General features: G+C 42.6%; 2 protein-coding genes across 5 annotated transcripts in view; both read left to right on the forward strand.

Moving 5' to 3' along the window:
* Window positions 1-16,657, forward strand: part of LOC110989458 (platelet-activating factor acetylhydrolase-like) — a 68,312-nt gene that overhangs the window by 41,557 nt on the left and 10,098 nt on the right. Inside the window, exons 1-3 of one of the 3 annotated variants that reach the window (XM_022253847.2) lie at window positions 13,336-13,623; window positions 14,551-14,740; window positions 16,356-16,528. In XM_022253847.2, coding sequence (XP_022109539.2) covers window positions 14,583-14,740; window positions 16,356-16,528 — 331 coding nt within the window. In that variant the 5' untranslated portion in view covers window positions 13,336-13,623; window positions 14,551-14,582. Of the gene's footprint in view, window positions 1-13,335; window positions 13,624-14,550; window positions 14,741-16,355; window positions 16,529-16,657 lie in introns of those variants that run through there. The other 2 variants (XM_087141891.1, XM_087141890.1) reach the window with 2 other exon arrangements.
* Window positions 181-11,686, forward strand: LOC147797924 (uncharacterized). Of its 2 annotated transcripts, none has more exons than XM_087141887.1 (5): window positions 181-332; window positions 1,796-2,033; window positions 3,595-3,687; window positions 5,336-5,473; window positions 6,634-11,686. In XM_087141887.1, the coding sequence occupies exons 2-5, from the start codon at window positions 1,817-1,819 to the stop codon at window positions 8,736-8,738; spliced, it is 2,553 nt and encodes an 850-aa protein (XP_086998013.1). In that variant the 5' UTR covers window positions 181-332; window positions 1,796-1,816; the 3' UTR covers window positions 8,739-11,686. The 2 variants fall into 2 exon arrangements, with proteins under 2 accessions (XP_086998013.1, XP_086998014.1); XM_087141888.1 differs by having other exon boundaries at window positions 210-339.

Here is a 16,657-nt window from a genome sequence, read left to right on the forward strand (position 1 = left end):
GTTCCTCAAGAGTTGATCGATGTCTCGTACTACACAGCGCCCTCAATAGGTGAGTTGTACGTATGCGCGATATGTAGGTAGTGACCTTGAACCTTTGACTGCATCCGGCCGACGAATCTCTTGTCTAGAGCTAGGTCTAGGTCTTCGCTCCATTGGAAATGCGTGGATACGCGCAGACAATAGACCAAGCCGTAGCCCTGGAAGCCCGTTTCGGACACGGCCTTTGAAGCTCGTTAAGTTTAGAGTTACCGCGCAAAGAGTGTGGGTGTCGTGCAAGTAGGGCCTACCATTCCTTTCACGGCCTAGTTTTGCTGAACAGTGTTCATCTAAAGGTAACGGGTGTGTGTTTTGTTTCAGGAATCTTTTACCCCTTGCATGTCTAATCAATTAAGTACGTGTTTTTAGGAACACATTTAACTTGGACAATAGGGTTTTGCCTTTGGACCCATTTCGTCATGTTTGTTATTGACATGATTGAAGTGGCCGGTGAGGCAGGTTTTATCAAAGTTTATACAGCATTGCACAATTTGCAGGTCAACATGTCATGTATGTATATTTTGAAAGAGTTCCATGTACGGACGCCAAACCCTATGACTCATAAGTATGAGATTGGTCTGAAAAAAAGTGTTTTCTGGTAATTGTTGATAGGCCTACGATAGCAAAAAGTTGAAAAACTAGTACTGCTAGGTCTACATACATGTAAGCCTAGCCCCGATGGACTCCCTGACCGTACTATGTTATGAAATGAAGACAACATCCAACCTTGGCTAATGTAGGCCTAGGCCTACCTCTGCCTGGACCCCAAGTGGGGAAGAGTTCCACATTGACAGAAGCCGTGACATAAGCCCTGTTGCGGGTGAGTGATTTTGCGCAGCGGTTTGCGGTCAAAATGGGTTGGAGGAAGATAAAGGGGGCAATGTTTTATTGTTAGCTTCTTTTTCTTTCCCACGATGCCTTTTTACCGTCGGGCAAAATCACTCACGCATCAGCAATAAGGCTTATTCCCTTCTTTACCAAGACTACAGACATTGTCAAGTATCAGTTTACTTTAATGTGCATGAGTGTTTTTGGCAACATGTGCTTATAAATGTTACTCTACGACTAGAAGGCTGGTTCCATGGCTACCTCTACATGTGTGTACTGGAGCATTGTCATTGTAAATTCATATTGACATGGTGGAATTCAGACCGAGTAGGCTACAATTTCAGACTATTTCCCTGAAAAACAAACAAAAATCAGAAAGAATGTCTTAAATGCTGCATCCACTATTTTCATCACCCATGATCTCAGTAAAGGTTAGTCCCTGCTCAAATTTTTAAATGCCGTGAATCATGTTTTGTATTTTCTTAGAAAATACTTCAAAAATGCCCCTTATCCCTCCATAGACTTTGTGTACAACCAACAGATACATGTACTAGAATATGTAGAGGCCCCAGAACCACAGATCCCCAAAAACAAATATCCTGAAATTTAACTGACAAGTCGATTTTAACTAATTTAAGGAAGATGTTGGGATTTGGGCATGGGCAAATTACATGTATACCTAATTTCAACTTGCCAGCATGGCCTGGTTTGAATCCATTATAATGTATATATACCACTGACCTACAGGCACACAAGGACAGAATCCAGTAATTACGGTAGGCCTACAGTTTTAGGTCGGCCTATTGGTTTAGTTCCGTTTGTTTCACAAAACATCTGACCAAATCAGGGCAAAATATACATTTTGTGAAAGAAACGACTAAATCTGCAAAAAAACATCTGATTGAAATTTCAACTTTACATAAAATTTCAGTTTGGATAACTCTTGGGCACCATGGAGGAATCGGTTTTGTCCACAATGACCAACAGCAACCATGCCAATGCATCGTTGACGCAGTCAGACAGGTATGCCATCGCATTTCAGCTGGTCACCCAGCTGGTTGAGGCACCACCTGAGGCTTTCGCCAAGAGAATTGCCGTCCTGCGCAACATCAAGGAGGCCTGGGAGAACAGGAAGGAAGTTGTCATGGTAACAGAGGAGGAAAACGTTGGTAGGTTTACTAGCACTCAAACATGTACTTGGCATGATGCTGTCTAAGTGAGTAGGCCTATTGGAGGCAATTAAACTTTTTCAAATCAACGGAGGAGTAGTGGATGCAACGTTTATAAAAAGTTCGGCCATGACCTTTGGCATGACACATTTAAGATGTGCATCTAAATATGGATGATTCTCAGTACCGTGTACCACCAACAATGGCCACAAAAAGGCCATTTTTCGCAGTGCATTGTGGGAAATGGTTGACAAATTTTAATCTCCCGCTCAGGCTGCTTGTGGCAAACTTGAATTTTTTTTCCCAATATTTGCCTGTCCAGGTAGAACATTTCATTATTTTTTGTGAGGCGGGAGAATGGTGTTTCACTGTGTTTTTAATATACATGCACTCCTGTACCTGATCCTGTTTACTCGCTGTACACAAACAGCGCCCTCAAGTGTTACTGTGTGTTCCAGAACGTGGTGAATATATCAGGTGAGCTCTTTCCGAATCTGCATGACTGAAGCCACTCCCACAGTGTCGCGATACATGTCTGGGTGTACCACACTTGTAAAGTACAGGAGCCTTAAAACCTGATAATCCTGTATTCCTGTTCCATAAATGGTCATTTTTGTCAACCGCAAATTGGAACATGACTCTATTGTGAATCATTCATATTGCATGTTTGCTCGTCACCCGGCACCCGAACAGGGCACTGGGAAGGGCTGATGGCCCTGCACAGATTTTAGTGAAGGAAATATGTTACGCGGTGTCACAGCTAATGGCGCGCAGAGCATTGTGGGTACATTTCTGCCAGGCGCTCGAGCTCGCTCAATGCAGTACAAAAGCGGCAGTTATCAATTTAATATTTTTTTTTCTTCCGCATCGCTGAAAATATTCTCACTCCACTTTATTCGTTCATCCAAAATTGATCGAGATATAACCAATGATTTGAAATATATTGCCAAAATACACGTGATAAGTGATAATTTATGGGAAGATACATGTGAATTACCACACTGAGATTGTTCCAAGATCATGTTCTTATTCTAGCGGAGACTTTGCCCGTGTCAAAGCATTGCCATTGGCGAACCAAAACATTTAAATATATGTAACGCTCGCTAACAGGAAGTGCTAACCCTCACTGTCACGTTGTGCAAAATGTAGCCAATCACAGTGCAAAGCGATCAGCCCTTCCCAGCAGCAACTAGTAAACCTCAAGTGTTGTTGGCTGTGAGGGTATGAACAACGGAGGGCATGTTTATTGTTACGTGTATTGCAGAGCAGAAGCAGTCCTTTTACAGAGAATGTAAGACGGTAAATGCAATTAGTGCAGGCTTAACAAGTCTCCACCCATTTGACAATGTACCGTAGTCTTTGTATTTGCACGAGTCTGTTCCACAACCTCCAAGCAGCTGCCGATGTTTTTTCCTCTTCAACTCGGGACGGATCTATTGCAATACAACTGCATCTGGTGGAATTTCGGTGCCATTACCAAATCCACAGCAAATTTGATTGAATCAGCGAATTTGATAAATCAATTTGATAAACAAATTTGATAATTTGTCTTCTTTTGTAGTGTCTTACAAAGCATTACCAGAACGTGAAGAACTTCCAACCCCTGTCAGCCTCATCAAACAAGAATTAAATGAACCAGCGGTGCTAGGAACTGGTAAGATTTTGTCGCTTCCTTAATTTTGTTTCTTGTCCTTTTTAGACAAAAAGAACTTTCCAAACCCCAAGCCCTCTGTCGTGAAATACAGGAACCGGTACATATAGAGGACTGTCAAAATATGAACACAGTGCCAGTCATACACAAACACACAAATCTTCAAATCAAGTAAAATAATTTTGATCTAACAAAAGAAACTCTTTCAATGAGAGATGTCGTGGTCTTGTTACCTTCTCATGAACACCCAGACTGGTTGCCGTTTATATTAGCTTTTGTTGTGCACTGGTCTGCAGCTTTGGAAAGAGGAGCCAGACCGGTGTGTAATGAACGCATCCATGACTTTATTTCCCTCCAAGGACTCAAAAAAGCAGAACAGTATCTACACAATTGGAAACTAAACGTGGGATTTGGTCAAAAAAAGAAAGAACAGAGACAGAATTAGAAATGTTGGCAATGGTCATCGGGCTTGACTCTGTGTGTACATACTATGAAAGCAGTGTGTACCTCAAAGGCCATCATGCATCCCTATCTATAGTCCCCATTCCCTGTGATACGTAAAAGTGAGGCCTTTCAATTGTTCGGACATTAATTTGATATTGGCCCTAATGTTCTTGTAAACAATGTATAATTTTCAATCTAATGATCTCAAGAAGGGGCAAAACGCACATGTATGTCAATGTTTTCATTGACCATGCACAAACACTTAGCACTATGTTCATACGTGTATTTTAACCAAAAACGTGCCAAAAACTGAAGTAAAACCACTCTTCCTTCCCTGTTAACCTCCTGGTCAACAAAATTGTGTGAACTGGACTCTGTTTTGACAAAATCCTAGAGCCTTGGCCCAATTTCGCCCAATGAGTCGCGCGTACTCTCGCAGAAATATTTGCTAACCTTAACCACTTCGGGCCGGGGCATTTTTCAACGTTGAGGATGCTGGGCCGGCATGACTATCATTTTTTCCGTTATCAAAATCCTTCAACAATTCATCATTCCATTTAACAGTCGTTTATAGCCGCACGGAGTAATCTTCAGGCACTACTCTAAGTTGACAGGTGACCTTCATTGACGCCCGAATATTTCAGCCAGGCCTACAGCCTTGTAAACAGAGCCCAGATTGTGCGGTGTTATACAACTGTCTTTTGTTCACGAACCTGGCTCAGTGCACTGCTGACCTCTTTTCAGTAGGGTCAGATTAGCATGCAGCGGTGCTGTGTGGCTCATCGCTGCGGTGGTGGAGAGCTTTTGTCCCCGGTGGTAATCCGCTTGCTCTAAATACCCCAAACCCTGGTATACGGTTTCAAAATAACCCTGGATCATCACCACTTTTGAGAGTGAAAAATGCCGGTCGTGCCCAGCAGCCTGGTCTTTTGTTCGGAGTACGGTCTTTTGTTACCGGGCCCTGTTTCCTTTGTCCGAGTTCGGAGACCCCGGCCACACATATAAACCATACAGCTCCGATTTCGGAGTCCCCGGCTGGTAGTGGTTAAGCGCGCCATTTCACCGTGGTGCTTGTACTTATGCCGGCTCACCTACATTTCAAAGAACAAAGAAAAGCAAGATTTAAATGAAGTAAAGTCCAGTGTGTGTAGAAGAAAATAGCCATTGTTAAATATGTGTCTTTCTTTTCGTTTTGGCCGTACTGCAGACCTGGTGGTTGGTGACAGGTGGTCTCCAGGAGCAATGGCGGGCAACACGGATGGGACAATGAATGAGGACAGAACTTCGTTAGATGGGAGCATTGACGAGAACAGAAGTTTGTTAGATGGGAGCATTGACAAGACTGGTGAGAAGATTATCCCACAATCAACCCTTTAAGCTGAAAAGAAAAATGATTTGGTCGCCATCGGCTCCTAATGGGGGAAAATCTAGGCGCCAGCACTTTCATGAAAGATTACTAATCAGTTGGCCCCTAAAGGGAAACTTTCCCATACCGTTTAAACCTGTAAACGACCTACCCTTTCCATGGTGACATTAAAAACTGTATACACAACAAACTATATACATGTACATGTAAATAGTTGGCATAAATTTCCGATGATGAATTCATGGTACGTTTATGCCTTTGATGTGACCGAGCAGTACAGTGTCCTGAAAATTAGATTACAATTTACAGGCGTCATTTTTAGTAAAAGTGAACACCAGATTGCGTCAATCAAAACGTCCAACCTCTCAAACGGGTAGTTCTGTATACATGGAAATGTTTTGGATAATCTGTAAACTGATTTGGAACTTTTTTCATTTAAACATGTAGACAACCCTCCCTTAACCCTAACCTTCCTCAACCATTCAGAATTAAACAGTCGTAAAGTGTTTAATTCTGTGGGGATAGGTCTGGTAGGCCCATAACAGCTGGCTTTTTGCATTGGGTTTGGCATACCTCAGAAAAACAAAGTCCAACAGCCTCTGTGCACAAAGTCCCATAGGGGTGTTTAACTTTGTGTGAATGGGGAAGGTTAGGGCCAGCAACCCTTGGGGGGTTAGGGTTAAAGGGTTACAGAAATAGAAAACATTTAGTTCTCGTGAAGTATTTCAACATAACAATAACTTATATGTAACCATTTCAAAAACATCATAAATTTAATGTTTATCCCATTAATTGTGACCGCAAAATAAATAACAATATCCTGTGTTTCCCCGCCAACAAAAATCCCCTTTTGGCCATTTGCGCTCCCAGGCTGAGTGGATGATGTCAGTGCCAGAACAACGTACAGTGTACATGCACAGCAACATGTCAACATTGTTAAGCAATTGTTTGTGCTCAGAATTGTATCTTAGCACACTTGTGTGATGTGCACGTCTATCGTCATATCAAGTCGTGAAACAAAAATTATTGTTGGTTTGTTTTTTTTTTACAAAGTACACCTGAACACTGCTTGTATGCAAGGCTGTGAAGATGATGACTGTTTTTCGGAGAGTCATGCTTTTTTTTTTTTCATTTTGCAGTGGTCTCAGAATACACAAAAAGCAACCTGGATGAAGACACCTTATTTGAAAAACTGGGAAGTTTGCGAGCGGAAGTGAGCCTCCAGAAAATCAATCACGGCGACGGAGCATTCTCCACACAAGCAGGTGAGGTGGATTCTACAATAAGAGAGGAGGAGGATTTTGAGGTGGCTGAGAATGACCTCAAGGCCGAAAGGCACCTTGAGGAGGATCTGGCTTTGAATATGGATGATAGTCCCGATGACTATCATGTTAATGTGATGAGAGATCGTCACAGTGAAGTTGAGAACACCATGGAAGGTATACGTACCAGCATTCCACCGCGCTCCCCTCAAAAGCGACGCTCATCAGTAGGTATTGGCAGGGGACGAGCATTATTAAATGACCTTGCGACTATAAACAAGACAGCTCAGCCCAGAGGCAAGGCCTCGTCAATGTCAAAGAGGCCTTTTCCGTGTCCAATTTGCCCTAAAAGGTTCAAGCAGAAGAGTCATTTGAACGAGCACGTTAGAAGGCATACTCAGGATAGGCGCTTCCCCTGCTTGGTATGTAGCAAGAGATTCTTCACTGCTCGTGAAATGAGGATGCACAATCAGAACATTCATCTCAGAAGGGCTGCCACTGAAACCAGTCCTGCATCCAACCTCAAGTCTGGTCATCCATCGCCAGGGAGGGAACCGAACTCCAACACGACAGCAGTCAGATCTCAGAAGGTAAACAAATGGCAACAATCTCTCTCTGAGATGCCATCTACCAGCCAGCACAAGCCTGGAACCAGAGCAGCCAAGGAGGGCCGAATAAAGCCTGTGAGCATTTCCGAGTCCCCCAGAATGAGCCCAGAAATGAAGCAGTCCTTTCCATGTGAGGTTTGCAAGTTCAGATTTGCAACCAAGTCAGCACTAACCACTCACATGATGAAAGGCCACTTCATGTGTCAAATCTGTGGTATGGTGTGTCTGAGTAGAAAGAACCTCCTCAACCATCAGAAGGTACATGCTGGCAAAGATGCACCGGATCCCCCTAAATCGGCTGTTAAGCGCGCCCCCGCACTTGCGACCAGGGTCATCCGCAAAAAGTATGAGCGACTCCGAGTTAACAAGAAAGTCAAGGGGGGCTTCCAGTGCACAGTTTGTCACCAAGTTCTACGGACCGCTCAGGCACTCGCAACCCATCAAGAATCTCACACATGTAAGGTGTGCTCCAAGGTGGTGTCATCCATCAGTCTCCACATGCGCGTTCACACTGATGAGAGGCCGTTTGAGTGCCCCCAGTGCTCGGTGCAGTTTAAACAGAGGGCGCACCTCAAGTACCATTGGATGACCATCCACCACCGAGATGTCTACGAGTGCCATCATTGCATCAGGTTTTTCCTGGATCCAGAGGAGCTGAAAGACCATGAGCTGAAGCATAACAAGGCAGTTGTCAAGCCCAAGTATTTCTGCCGAGTCTGCGGGAGAGGTCTGTCCTCTCCTGGTCATCTTGCGAAGCACGAGAGGTTACACTCCAAGAAGAAGCCACTGTCTTGTGTGCCAACACATCCTAAGAGAGGACGAAAACCCGTGGGCACAAAGAAGCTTAAAACCTTCCGATGTCAGTACTGTACGAAAAAACTCAGATGTAAAAGCCACTTGGAGGAACATGAGAGGATCCATACCGGAGAGAAGCCCTTCCAGTGTGACATCTGTGGTGTTTACTTCAGGACGTTGTCTTCCTGCAAAAGTCACATTAGAGGTGTTCATAAGCAGCAGCTACCGGCTGGTTGTGGGATCAATGATGTGATCAGGAGCGAAGATCACAGAGTGGCAAAAACGTCAGGCCAGGGTTCCCGAATGGCCAGTCCCATCAGAGCCCCTATGAGTGAAGCGCCCAGATCAGACGAGGCTGAGGCAGAGTCCATTCCCTGGGAGCCACTGTTCAAGTGTCACTTCTGCGACAAGACAAGTCTCCGCCAGACCTGTATCATTCAGCATGAGAGGCAACACACAGGAGAGAGGCCATTTTCCTGCAGATGCGGCAAGGCATTTCCGGCTGCATCTACTTTGAAGAAGCACCAGCGTGATCATTGCACTCTTGCAAAGGAAGGAAACCGATTTCTCTCAGGCTGAAGCTAAACAGGCTCTGTCAAACCTATGTCACCAGTTATAGCCATGCACTGAAGCAAGTCAAGTGCACAGGTACTGTACATATACGGTATACTCATGTACTTAATTTTTACTCTGTCAATATGGATTGTAAGGGGAAACTGGAAGATACATGTACCTTCCGTCGTTCATTCCCCCTTTGCTCAGTTGCTATGCCAACACATTTAGACATAGCATCAGCTGACTATGTTAGCAAATGTTAGTCTGTGCTCTGCAACTGAAAGGTGCACAGCACCAATCAAATGTACAGTAAAGTTAGCAGTAAAAGTGATACAAAATCATAACTTGTTTGATTTGAAAGTTAGGATAGTGGATGTGTCATTTGTTAGTGATCACAAGAATTAGTTGATGAGGATTCTGAAAAGTAACAGATACATGTATGTTTTGGACAGTCTGCATTCTGTCGATGGACAGAGCATACTGTCCAAAACATCGAGCACTCCTGTTCTTTCCAGAACCCCAGTCATTCTGATAAAAGAAGTTAGATGGTTAATTTGTCTCTTCATCAGAACTTGTTCTTAAGAATTAAACATGTTTTGGTGTAATAATTTTGAACAGAGCTTTGTACACCCTTTTTAATGATCAGCTGGGTCATGGTGTTTGGTAAACTAAAATCTTTCAATCTAATTAATCTTGTTGCGTCCTAATAACATTTCCAACCGTAAAAAAATTCCTTTTAAACAGCCTAATATTTTTGATAACGCTGTATGTGTTTTCTAATTGTGATTTTCTAGGATGTACATATAAATTGTACCATACATGCCATCAGTTTTCCCCCCGTATGGCACCATATTGGACTTAATTATTCTTTTCTCTAAAATTGTGGATACTTTATTAGCTTTTTTTTTAATTATGGGTGTAAATGCATTGGGGCCAAAGGTGTTGGAATTATTGAGAATGAAATGTCCATTCATTTTGTATTTTCTTCAAAAATTCCCGGAAATTAACTTTTCCAAGATGGCACAGGTTTGGTCTTGATTTGAGTCTATGATTCTACATAGCTGTACATATCGGTTTTTTTCCAAATTTATAAGTGTATTTTTTTATCATGTGTTTCATTATTTTAGCCTACAATTTGTCAGTTGAAAAACTGTTTAAGAAGAGATTTCTTTGTACAAAAAGGTAAGGCCACCATGTTGTGCATGATTAGCTAAATTTCCTTGTGAACGGAAAGACTCTTATAAGAACTTACTGTAGCATTAATGCAAGCATGTCCCCCTTCAAGCATAGAGGGAGGAGAAGTCGGGCTATTTCAGCAGTATTTCATAAAACAAGATCGTTTGAGAGCATCGTACATGTGATCACGCCACGCCAGCTTGACAGTACTGTACATCCAGTCATCGTATATCTGCGCCAATGTTGTGGATAGGCCAATGATGGGACTCTCTTCATTTGGGGCAGGTTGAGATATCCAACTTGTTTATTCAAAGAAATCTCTTTTTTACAGTGCTAAGCACATAGAGGTACTGAAAACTGGTTTATTTAACTTGATGTATTGGGACATGTAAATGTTACAGGTGCGGTCATCATGGATTTGTGTCACTCATGGGATGGCACAGTGTTTTCAGTCTGTATAATAAGAATTTATCGATCCTGCTACTGCCCTGCCCATTCGGGACTCTGAAAAAATTGCTTGGACGAAATTCTTAAACCTTGCAAGCGGTAATGAGAACTAGTGCTGTAGTTGTCCAAGATTTGGTTTCTGCAACCCAGTTTTGAGATGTTCGGGTGAATTTCTGGCTCACTTGAATATGAGAAAAGGTTGTGTAAACAACAATTTGAGATGGAAAAGCTAAGACTCGAAATTGATGTTTAAAACCCAAAACCTTTTTAGGTTGGCAAGGCAGGAGCTTGGAAGCTAGTGTCTAAACTCTCACTGGCGGTGATATTTGACCCAGGCAATTTTAACAGTGGAATTAAGGACAAGGGGTTTGAAATTGTCAATGATAAGCCTGTGTACATAGCGGAATAATATGGCATTACTGTTAATTAATGGCTAGCCTGTGTGTGTATGCACACTACTCAAATAAGTTAAGGACTACTTTTTTTTCTTAACTTGTATTTTTTTTCCAAGCAATGAGTGGGGTATAGTTTTTTTATTTTTTGTTTGTCTAGATGATGTTCTCATTGGAATAAAAAACAATTTAAAAGTATGCAATGATGCAAGAGGCATTCAGCAGTAAACTATCCCATAAAAAAGTATACACAGAATAGAACGTGGTCCTTAACTTGTTTGTGTTGTATAACTAGCTTCATGTAATGGCCTGGTACTGATGACATGAATATACCTTAGCTGACTGACGGATGAGTTGTCTTATTTGACCTGTGTTCAATCAGTTTAGAGACTTCAGTAACTTTGTACAAGTAGCTCGCATGGGTATCTTAGAGTCATTTTGTGCTCTGAGGGTGACAGTCCGTGGTTTTATTTTCAGACACATGTAGAGGCTAGGCTTGGAATCTTCCCGGTGGCATTCTTTTGGACCTTGAATGTTGAGAACGGTGACAAAAAGTGGTGGAGCGTAATTTTTGGAGAACTCTCATGACAAAATAAAGTTTACTCAAGCCACATGACTCTCCAAAGGTTGAAAACGGGAGGAAACAAGCCCAGTTCTATAAAACTGCAAGAGGTCATCCGAGTGTAATTGTTACTAAGGTATTAATGTACATGTGGATGATTTGTAATTAACAAATGTAATTTTAATTTCTGTGAGCCATGTTGTGATTTGTTTTAAGGCGGTTTAACTTAAAAATACTCGAAAAGTTGAATGTTCCTGCGCACAATGAAGAGGTAAGATTGAGGTTGACTGTGAGGTTTAGGTGGAATGGATCGCGCCATTTGTTATTTTTATTTTGGTCATGGTTTTATTTCTGATAAAACGTCTCAATAAATACATGTATCACCTACAAGTTCACACTTTTGGTGGGAAGAGAGCATTTTGTTTTCCGAGTAGCTTGACTTACTGATGATCATGCCCGAGGGAGAAAAGTTTGTCGCTTTATCTTTATGCCATTCCATAAGGAACATTGTCTGGGACTTTTATGAGTTGATTATGTTCTTCCAAAGTTGATAAGCGCTAGCCTGGGGGCCATATTGGATTTCATCTGGCATTGCAATTATCTGCCTTTCCTTTCACAGCAAAGGTTAACCCTCGTCTGTCCATTCGACAACAAACTTTTTGAAATGGTATCCCGTGGTGTGTATCTGTCAGAGCTGGCAATATTTCCATTCAGATTTCGGAGGGTCAAACCACCAAAATAGGCGTAGAAAATGAAACATCGGGTACATGAACTTGTATTTTACCATTTCACTGTTGCCCCGGCAACTAGCGACGCATGTTTTGTGAATTACAAGTCGCCCTGTGTGAGCCCACTAAGCTCGTTGGCATTTGTTCTTTAATATCACCTACATTTCGCGGGTGGCTACCTTGAGAAAAAAGTGCAAGGGAAAAGCATTATTTTCGTCGGGTATATTGGTAGGGGCAAATCCAGCGTGAAGTAAACTTTGTTTCATAAGAGGCTCTGTCACTATAAATTCATTTTTTTATGAGACCTTCTTCCTTCTTCGTTTAAATAATTCATGCGAGTAATTTTGCCCTGTTGCATGTTTTCACTAAGTTCTGCTCCCAGACTGGCTATAATATTATTGAGCGAATAACTTCGAAGTCAGGGTGATGGTCGGGACGACGAGTCGATGACGTCTCTGCTGTTTAGTCCTCGAGCATTTTGTGGCACGTGGATTGGATAATTTGGGAAATGTTAAGAATGATGAAATTTAGCTGGACTGGAATTAGCTTTGTGGGCGGAGATTTTTAAAAGATCATCCTTGTAAGGGGAGAGAGTGCGTGACACCGAACATGGCATAGTGGTCCTAGGCCACGCCTCTAAGTTCAATTATGTGTGCGCATAAAGTCAGCGACTTGAAGGAGGGATGATTGTGTAATCCCCCTGGCCAAAAAGTCGAAAGTTATACCCCGCCCCCAGGTTCTCCGTCTATGGTAAACTTAATTCTATGCAAATATTGGGGCAAGACGGACCCTAACACTAGTGGCATACCCGGGGGTGCCCCCCCCTTCCAGGTTCTCCCACTAAAAAACAGATATTGAACATGGCTAACAAAGCTTTTCCGCAAAAAAACCTGCACCACTGAAAGGTAGTGCCCCCCCAAAAAGATGCTGGTGCCCCCTTTTTGCCCTCCCCCACTTAGTAAAATCCTAGCCACGCCCCTGCCTAACACCACTCTATTTTAACATGGAGGAATAAGAACACTAGTGATCGCCTCATCTCGGTCCATGATTTAAATCAGGCATAAATTGCCCAAGTGGCGATGAAGCTTCCTCAAAACTTAGGTGGTTGCTACGGGGTGAGAGTCTTTTATCTAGAATCAAAAGTCAGCGGTCAAGTCATTAAAAAAAAGGAAAGGAAATTCCCAGATGAGGAACTGAGCTTTGATTTGAGTTTTTTCCGTGATTGTTTCTTGTTTGACATTAATAAATTTTGTTGACTATGGAATTTGGCCATTAATTTTGACCAAAGTCTGTAGCGCCCCCAAGAGATTATGCAATGTCATGTCCGGCTGGCAAAGTTGGTTGAATGTGAGCTGTGGTTTCGTGGGGTGACAAGCGTAAAACTGTCTTCCGACTGCCGGCGCATGTGACACTGACAATGACAGGTGCGGCCAACAAAGTCACGAAGTGCCCCTTAGACCAAGTTGGAGAACTGCAGCTGTTCTAATCGCACTCTGCAAAGTACCTAGGCTTTGGAATGTTTGGTCATGAAGCGAAGTCCTGCGTTGTGACTCTGCTGTAACTTCATTAACTTACAACTGTGCAAGTTAGGCCTAAAACAAAAGGTGAGTGATTCTGGTTGTCATGGCCCACGACATGATTGAGAGGGACATGAATAAATGAGTGAGGGTTCATTTAGAAACTCATTTTTTTAAATAGGAAATTGTGATAGAAATTTGTCCCTTTTTGCATGCTGTAGGCCTACATCATACATGTGTCGTGTGTAGCGGCAGTTGTAACATGGAGCTTTCTTGCCTCCATGGTTGCAAAGTTGAACTTGGTTTGCCGATTGTCTGCATTGAGTCACCAGATTACCCTTAGAAATGTATGATGTACATGTACCTGTCTATAAGTACGCAAGCTGGCATGACCAGCGCACACATCGCGTACAGCGACGCCTCTTTCTGGCTGCTCTCATTTTGTCCATTTTCTCTGTACATGCCATACATGTACCGGTAGTTCTATACATCAAGTGATGTCCAAGCAAGCCAGGTAATAATGAATAATAATTTTGTCATTTATGAAGCGCAAATTTCATATAGATATGTTCAAATGTGCTGCACAGTGAAGACATTCAGGGTGGAACTATGAATGGTTGAGCCGATGGCATACAAGGTCACCTCTGGCAGCCACCAAACAACCCACATTCTCTGACATCAGTAAAGAGGAGACAAAAGAAGCAGTTACAGTTTTAGAGGCGGGAGGAAAACCCCAGAAGTATTTGCTGGGTAAAACCCACGGAGTCAGGTAGGGACTGAAACCCAATCTGCATGTGGACCGGGCCGGGAGTTGAACCCGGGCCACAAGAGGTGGGAGGCGAGGAAAGAACTACTTTGCCAACCTGACTCCCCACATGGATATGAATTCTTTGAATATTAAAGGTCACTTTTCAAAGCAAGATGTAAAGTATGACTACTGTACATTCATTGATAAAAAAGATATACATGTACATGTGAGTTCATTTCTCCCAATTTACTGATTTCATTAAAAAGGTTCACAGCTGTGAAGAATAAGCAATTAACGCATGCACTTCCGTCTCTGTGATTGGACATTGTTGAATCGTCACTTCGCTGCCGTCATCATGTGGCCATTTACAAAAAGTGCAGATGCTGGCATATTGCCAGGGCATGGCAAGTACTCCGTTGGCTGCATGGATATAATGTGTGATACCACCATCCACGGGTGAGCTCTAGGCCACTGTTAACATGTATGTATGTAAGTCCTGGTAACCATGGTAACTGTGTTTCTTTTTGATGGTTTTTGACTTACATGTAGGTGGGTCATACTAGTGCTTTAAGAAAATAAACAGGTGTTTTTTAGTACTCCATAATGTATGTAAATTGCAACCCTGCACCGAACCCCAAAAGTGTCAAAAAATGATCACAAAAACAGGACAAAACACTGAACCATTTGAAATTTATTAAAAGGAGTTCTTGCTTTTTGGAGGACCAAACATGCAAACTCTTTTCATGGGTCTTCATGAGTCACAATTTCATTAACCGCTCTGGGATTCTTTGACCGTGACTGCTGGGCTGCGGTATGCCCAGTATGCAAAGCTCTGTCCATCAGCAGGCCCCATTGAACCAGCAGCTGCATGGTGAATAGACTGTATGTGTGGTATGCACTAATCCTCACACAAAGCCAGGCTGTGGACAGTTCCTGGTGGGAAGGGGTTATTAAGTGTGAATTGTTTTGGCCATTTTTACCCAGTTACATGTACAGTCCAGCCAAATTCCTCGTGTGACATGGTTGCTCTGTAGCTTTCAAAACTGTTGCTAAATCCAACCCAAATTACAATTGCACAAAGTTGTATTGGATAGAAAAAGTGCCATTAATGATGCATGCTGGGTCACTTATTTGGAGAAGTGAGGTTTTTCCATCTGCAGATACATGTATTACTTTGAATGCCATGCTGTCATTTGATGCAGAGTGTGCAGACTTACACATAGTCAAATTTCTCAGCAGGGAGAGTTAAGGGTTTTCTTCCATTTCTGTGGTATACATTTATGCACTTTGATACTTTTCACATTTTTTCAGAGATGCTTGTCTTGTTGAGCAAACAGCAGATCAAAGTTGACAAAGTTCTGCCACTGACAGTAGACTTTTTTTACCTGCGTGACTAAATGTACATGTAACTAAATGTACATGTAACTAAATGTACATGTAACTAAATGTACATGTAACTAAATGTACATGTAACTAAATGTACATGTAACTAAATGTACATGTAACTAAATGTACATGTAGATTACCGTCACAGTACTGTGCACTCATTACCATCACAACACATCGCGGTCCCGCATGATCATGACATCACAGGAAAAGGTCTGTTGGTGGTAACCCATTTTGTGAGCTGCACCAAACTCTGCTGAAAAAAAAGCAAGACCTCTTCCCTTAAACAAACAAGACGACAAGCTTTTGTTCTTTTTTACCGGTACTTGGCAAAAGTGCCCCAGCGTCATACTGTAGAACATGTACAGGCACCTGCCATACATCAGGGATCAAGGCAGATGTGGTGTTTCCAGAGGAAAGTGGAGAATTTGACCTGCTGTCAGGAAAACGATTGAAAAGGTGGACTTTTCCTTTGAGAATTTTGTAAGGCACAGTTAAGACAATTACAGAAGATCTGAGACAGGTCAGGGTTGGTGGCCATCTGTCTTGGGAAAAGACATCTCCGTCGGCTAGGATTCCATCCACCTACTGCTGCGAAAAGGTTTGAAAAACCTGGGTCTTTAAGGGCTGAGCCCTCTAAAAACATTATCTTTACCTCTGCCCCTTGCATTGATTTTGATTGCAGGAGTTTCCTGCGCCTGTTTTATCCAGCTGCTTCCCCGAAAGCCAGCATTGCCAGCGATTCATCGGCCTACGCAGCGTGGCTTCCAAGCAGGGAGTACGCAGAGGGTTTTGTGAGCTACGCGGGCTACAAGCGCGCAGCCTCAGTAACAGCCTCCTTGCTGACGTTCCTCACAGGTATTTTCACATGTACATGTATTTTAGTATGTGTATGGGTGCGTACATGTGGGTAGGCATTCACCACGTTCAGGGGACAAGTTCTTTTTTTTTAGGGAAAACCTTTGAACTGAGTTGTGGGGACATTTC

The sequence above is a fragment of the Acanthaster planci genome, linkage group LG10 (assembly GCF_054643075.1).
Source record: "Acanthaster planci isolate LZ-2023a linkage group LG10, COTS_SCS, whole genome shotgun sequence".
In the NCBI taxonomy this organism is placed as follows: Eukaryota; Metazoa; Echinodermata; class Asteroidea; order Valvatida; family Acanthasteridae; genus Acanthaster; species Acanthaster planci.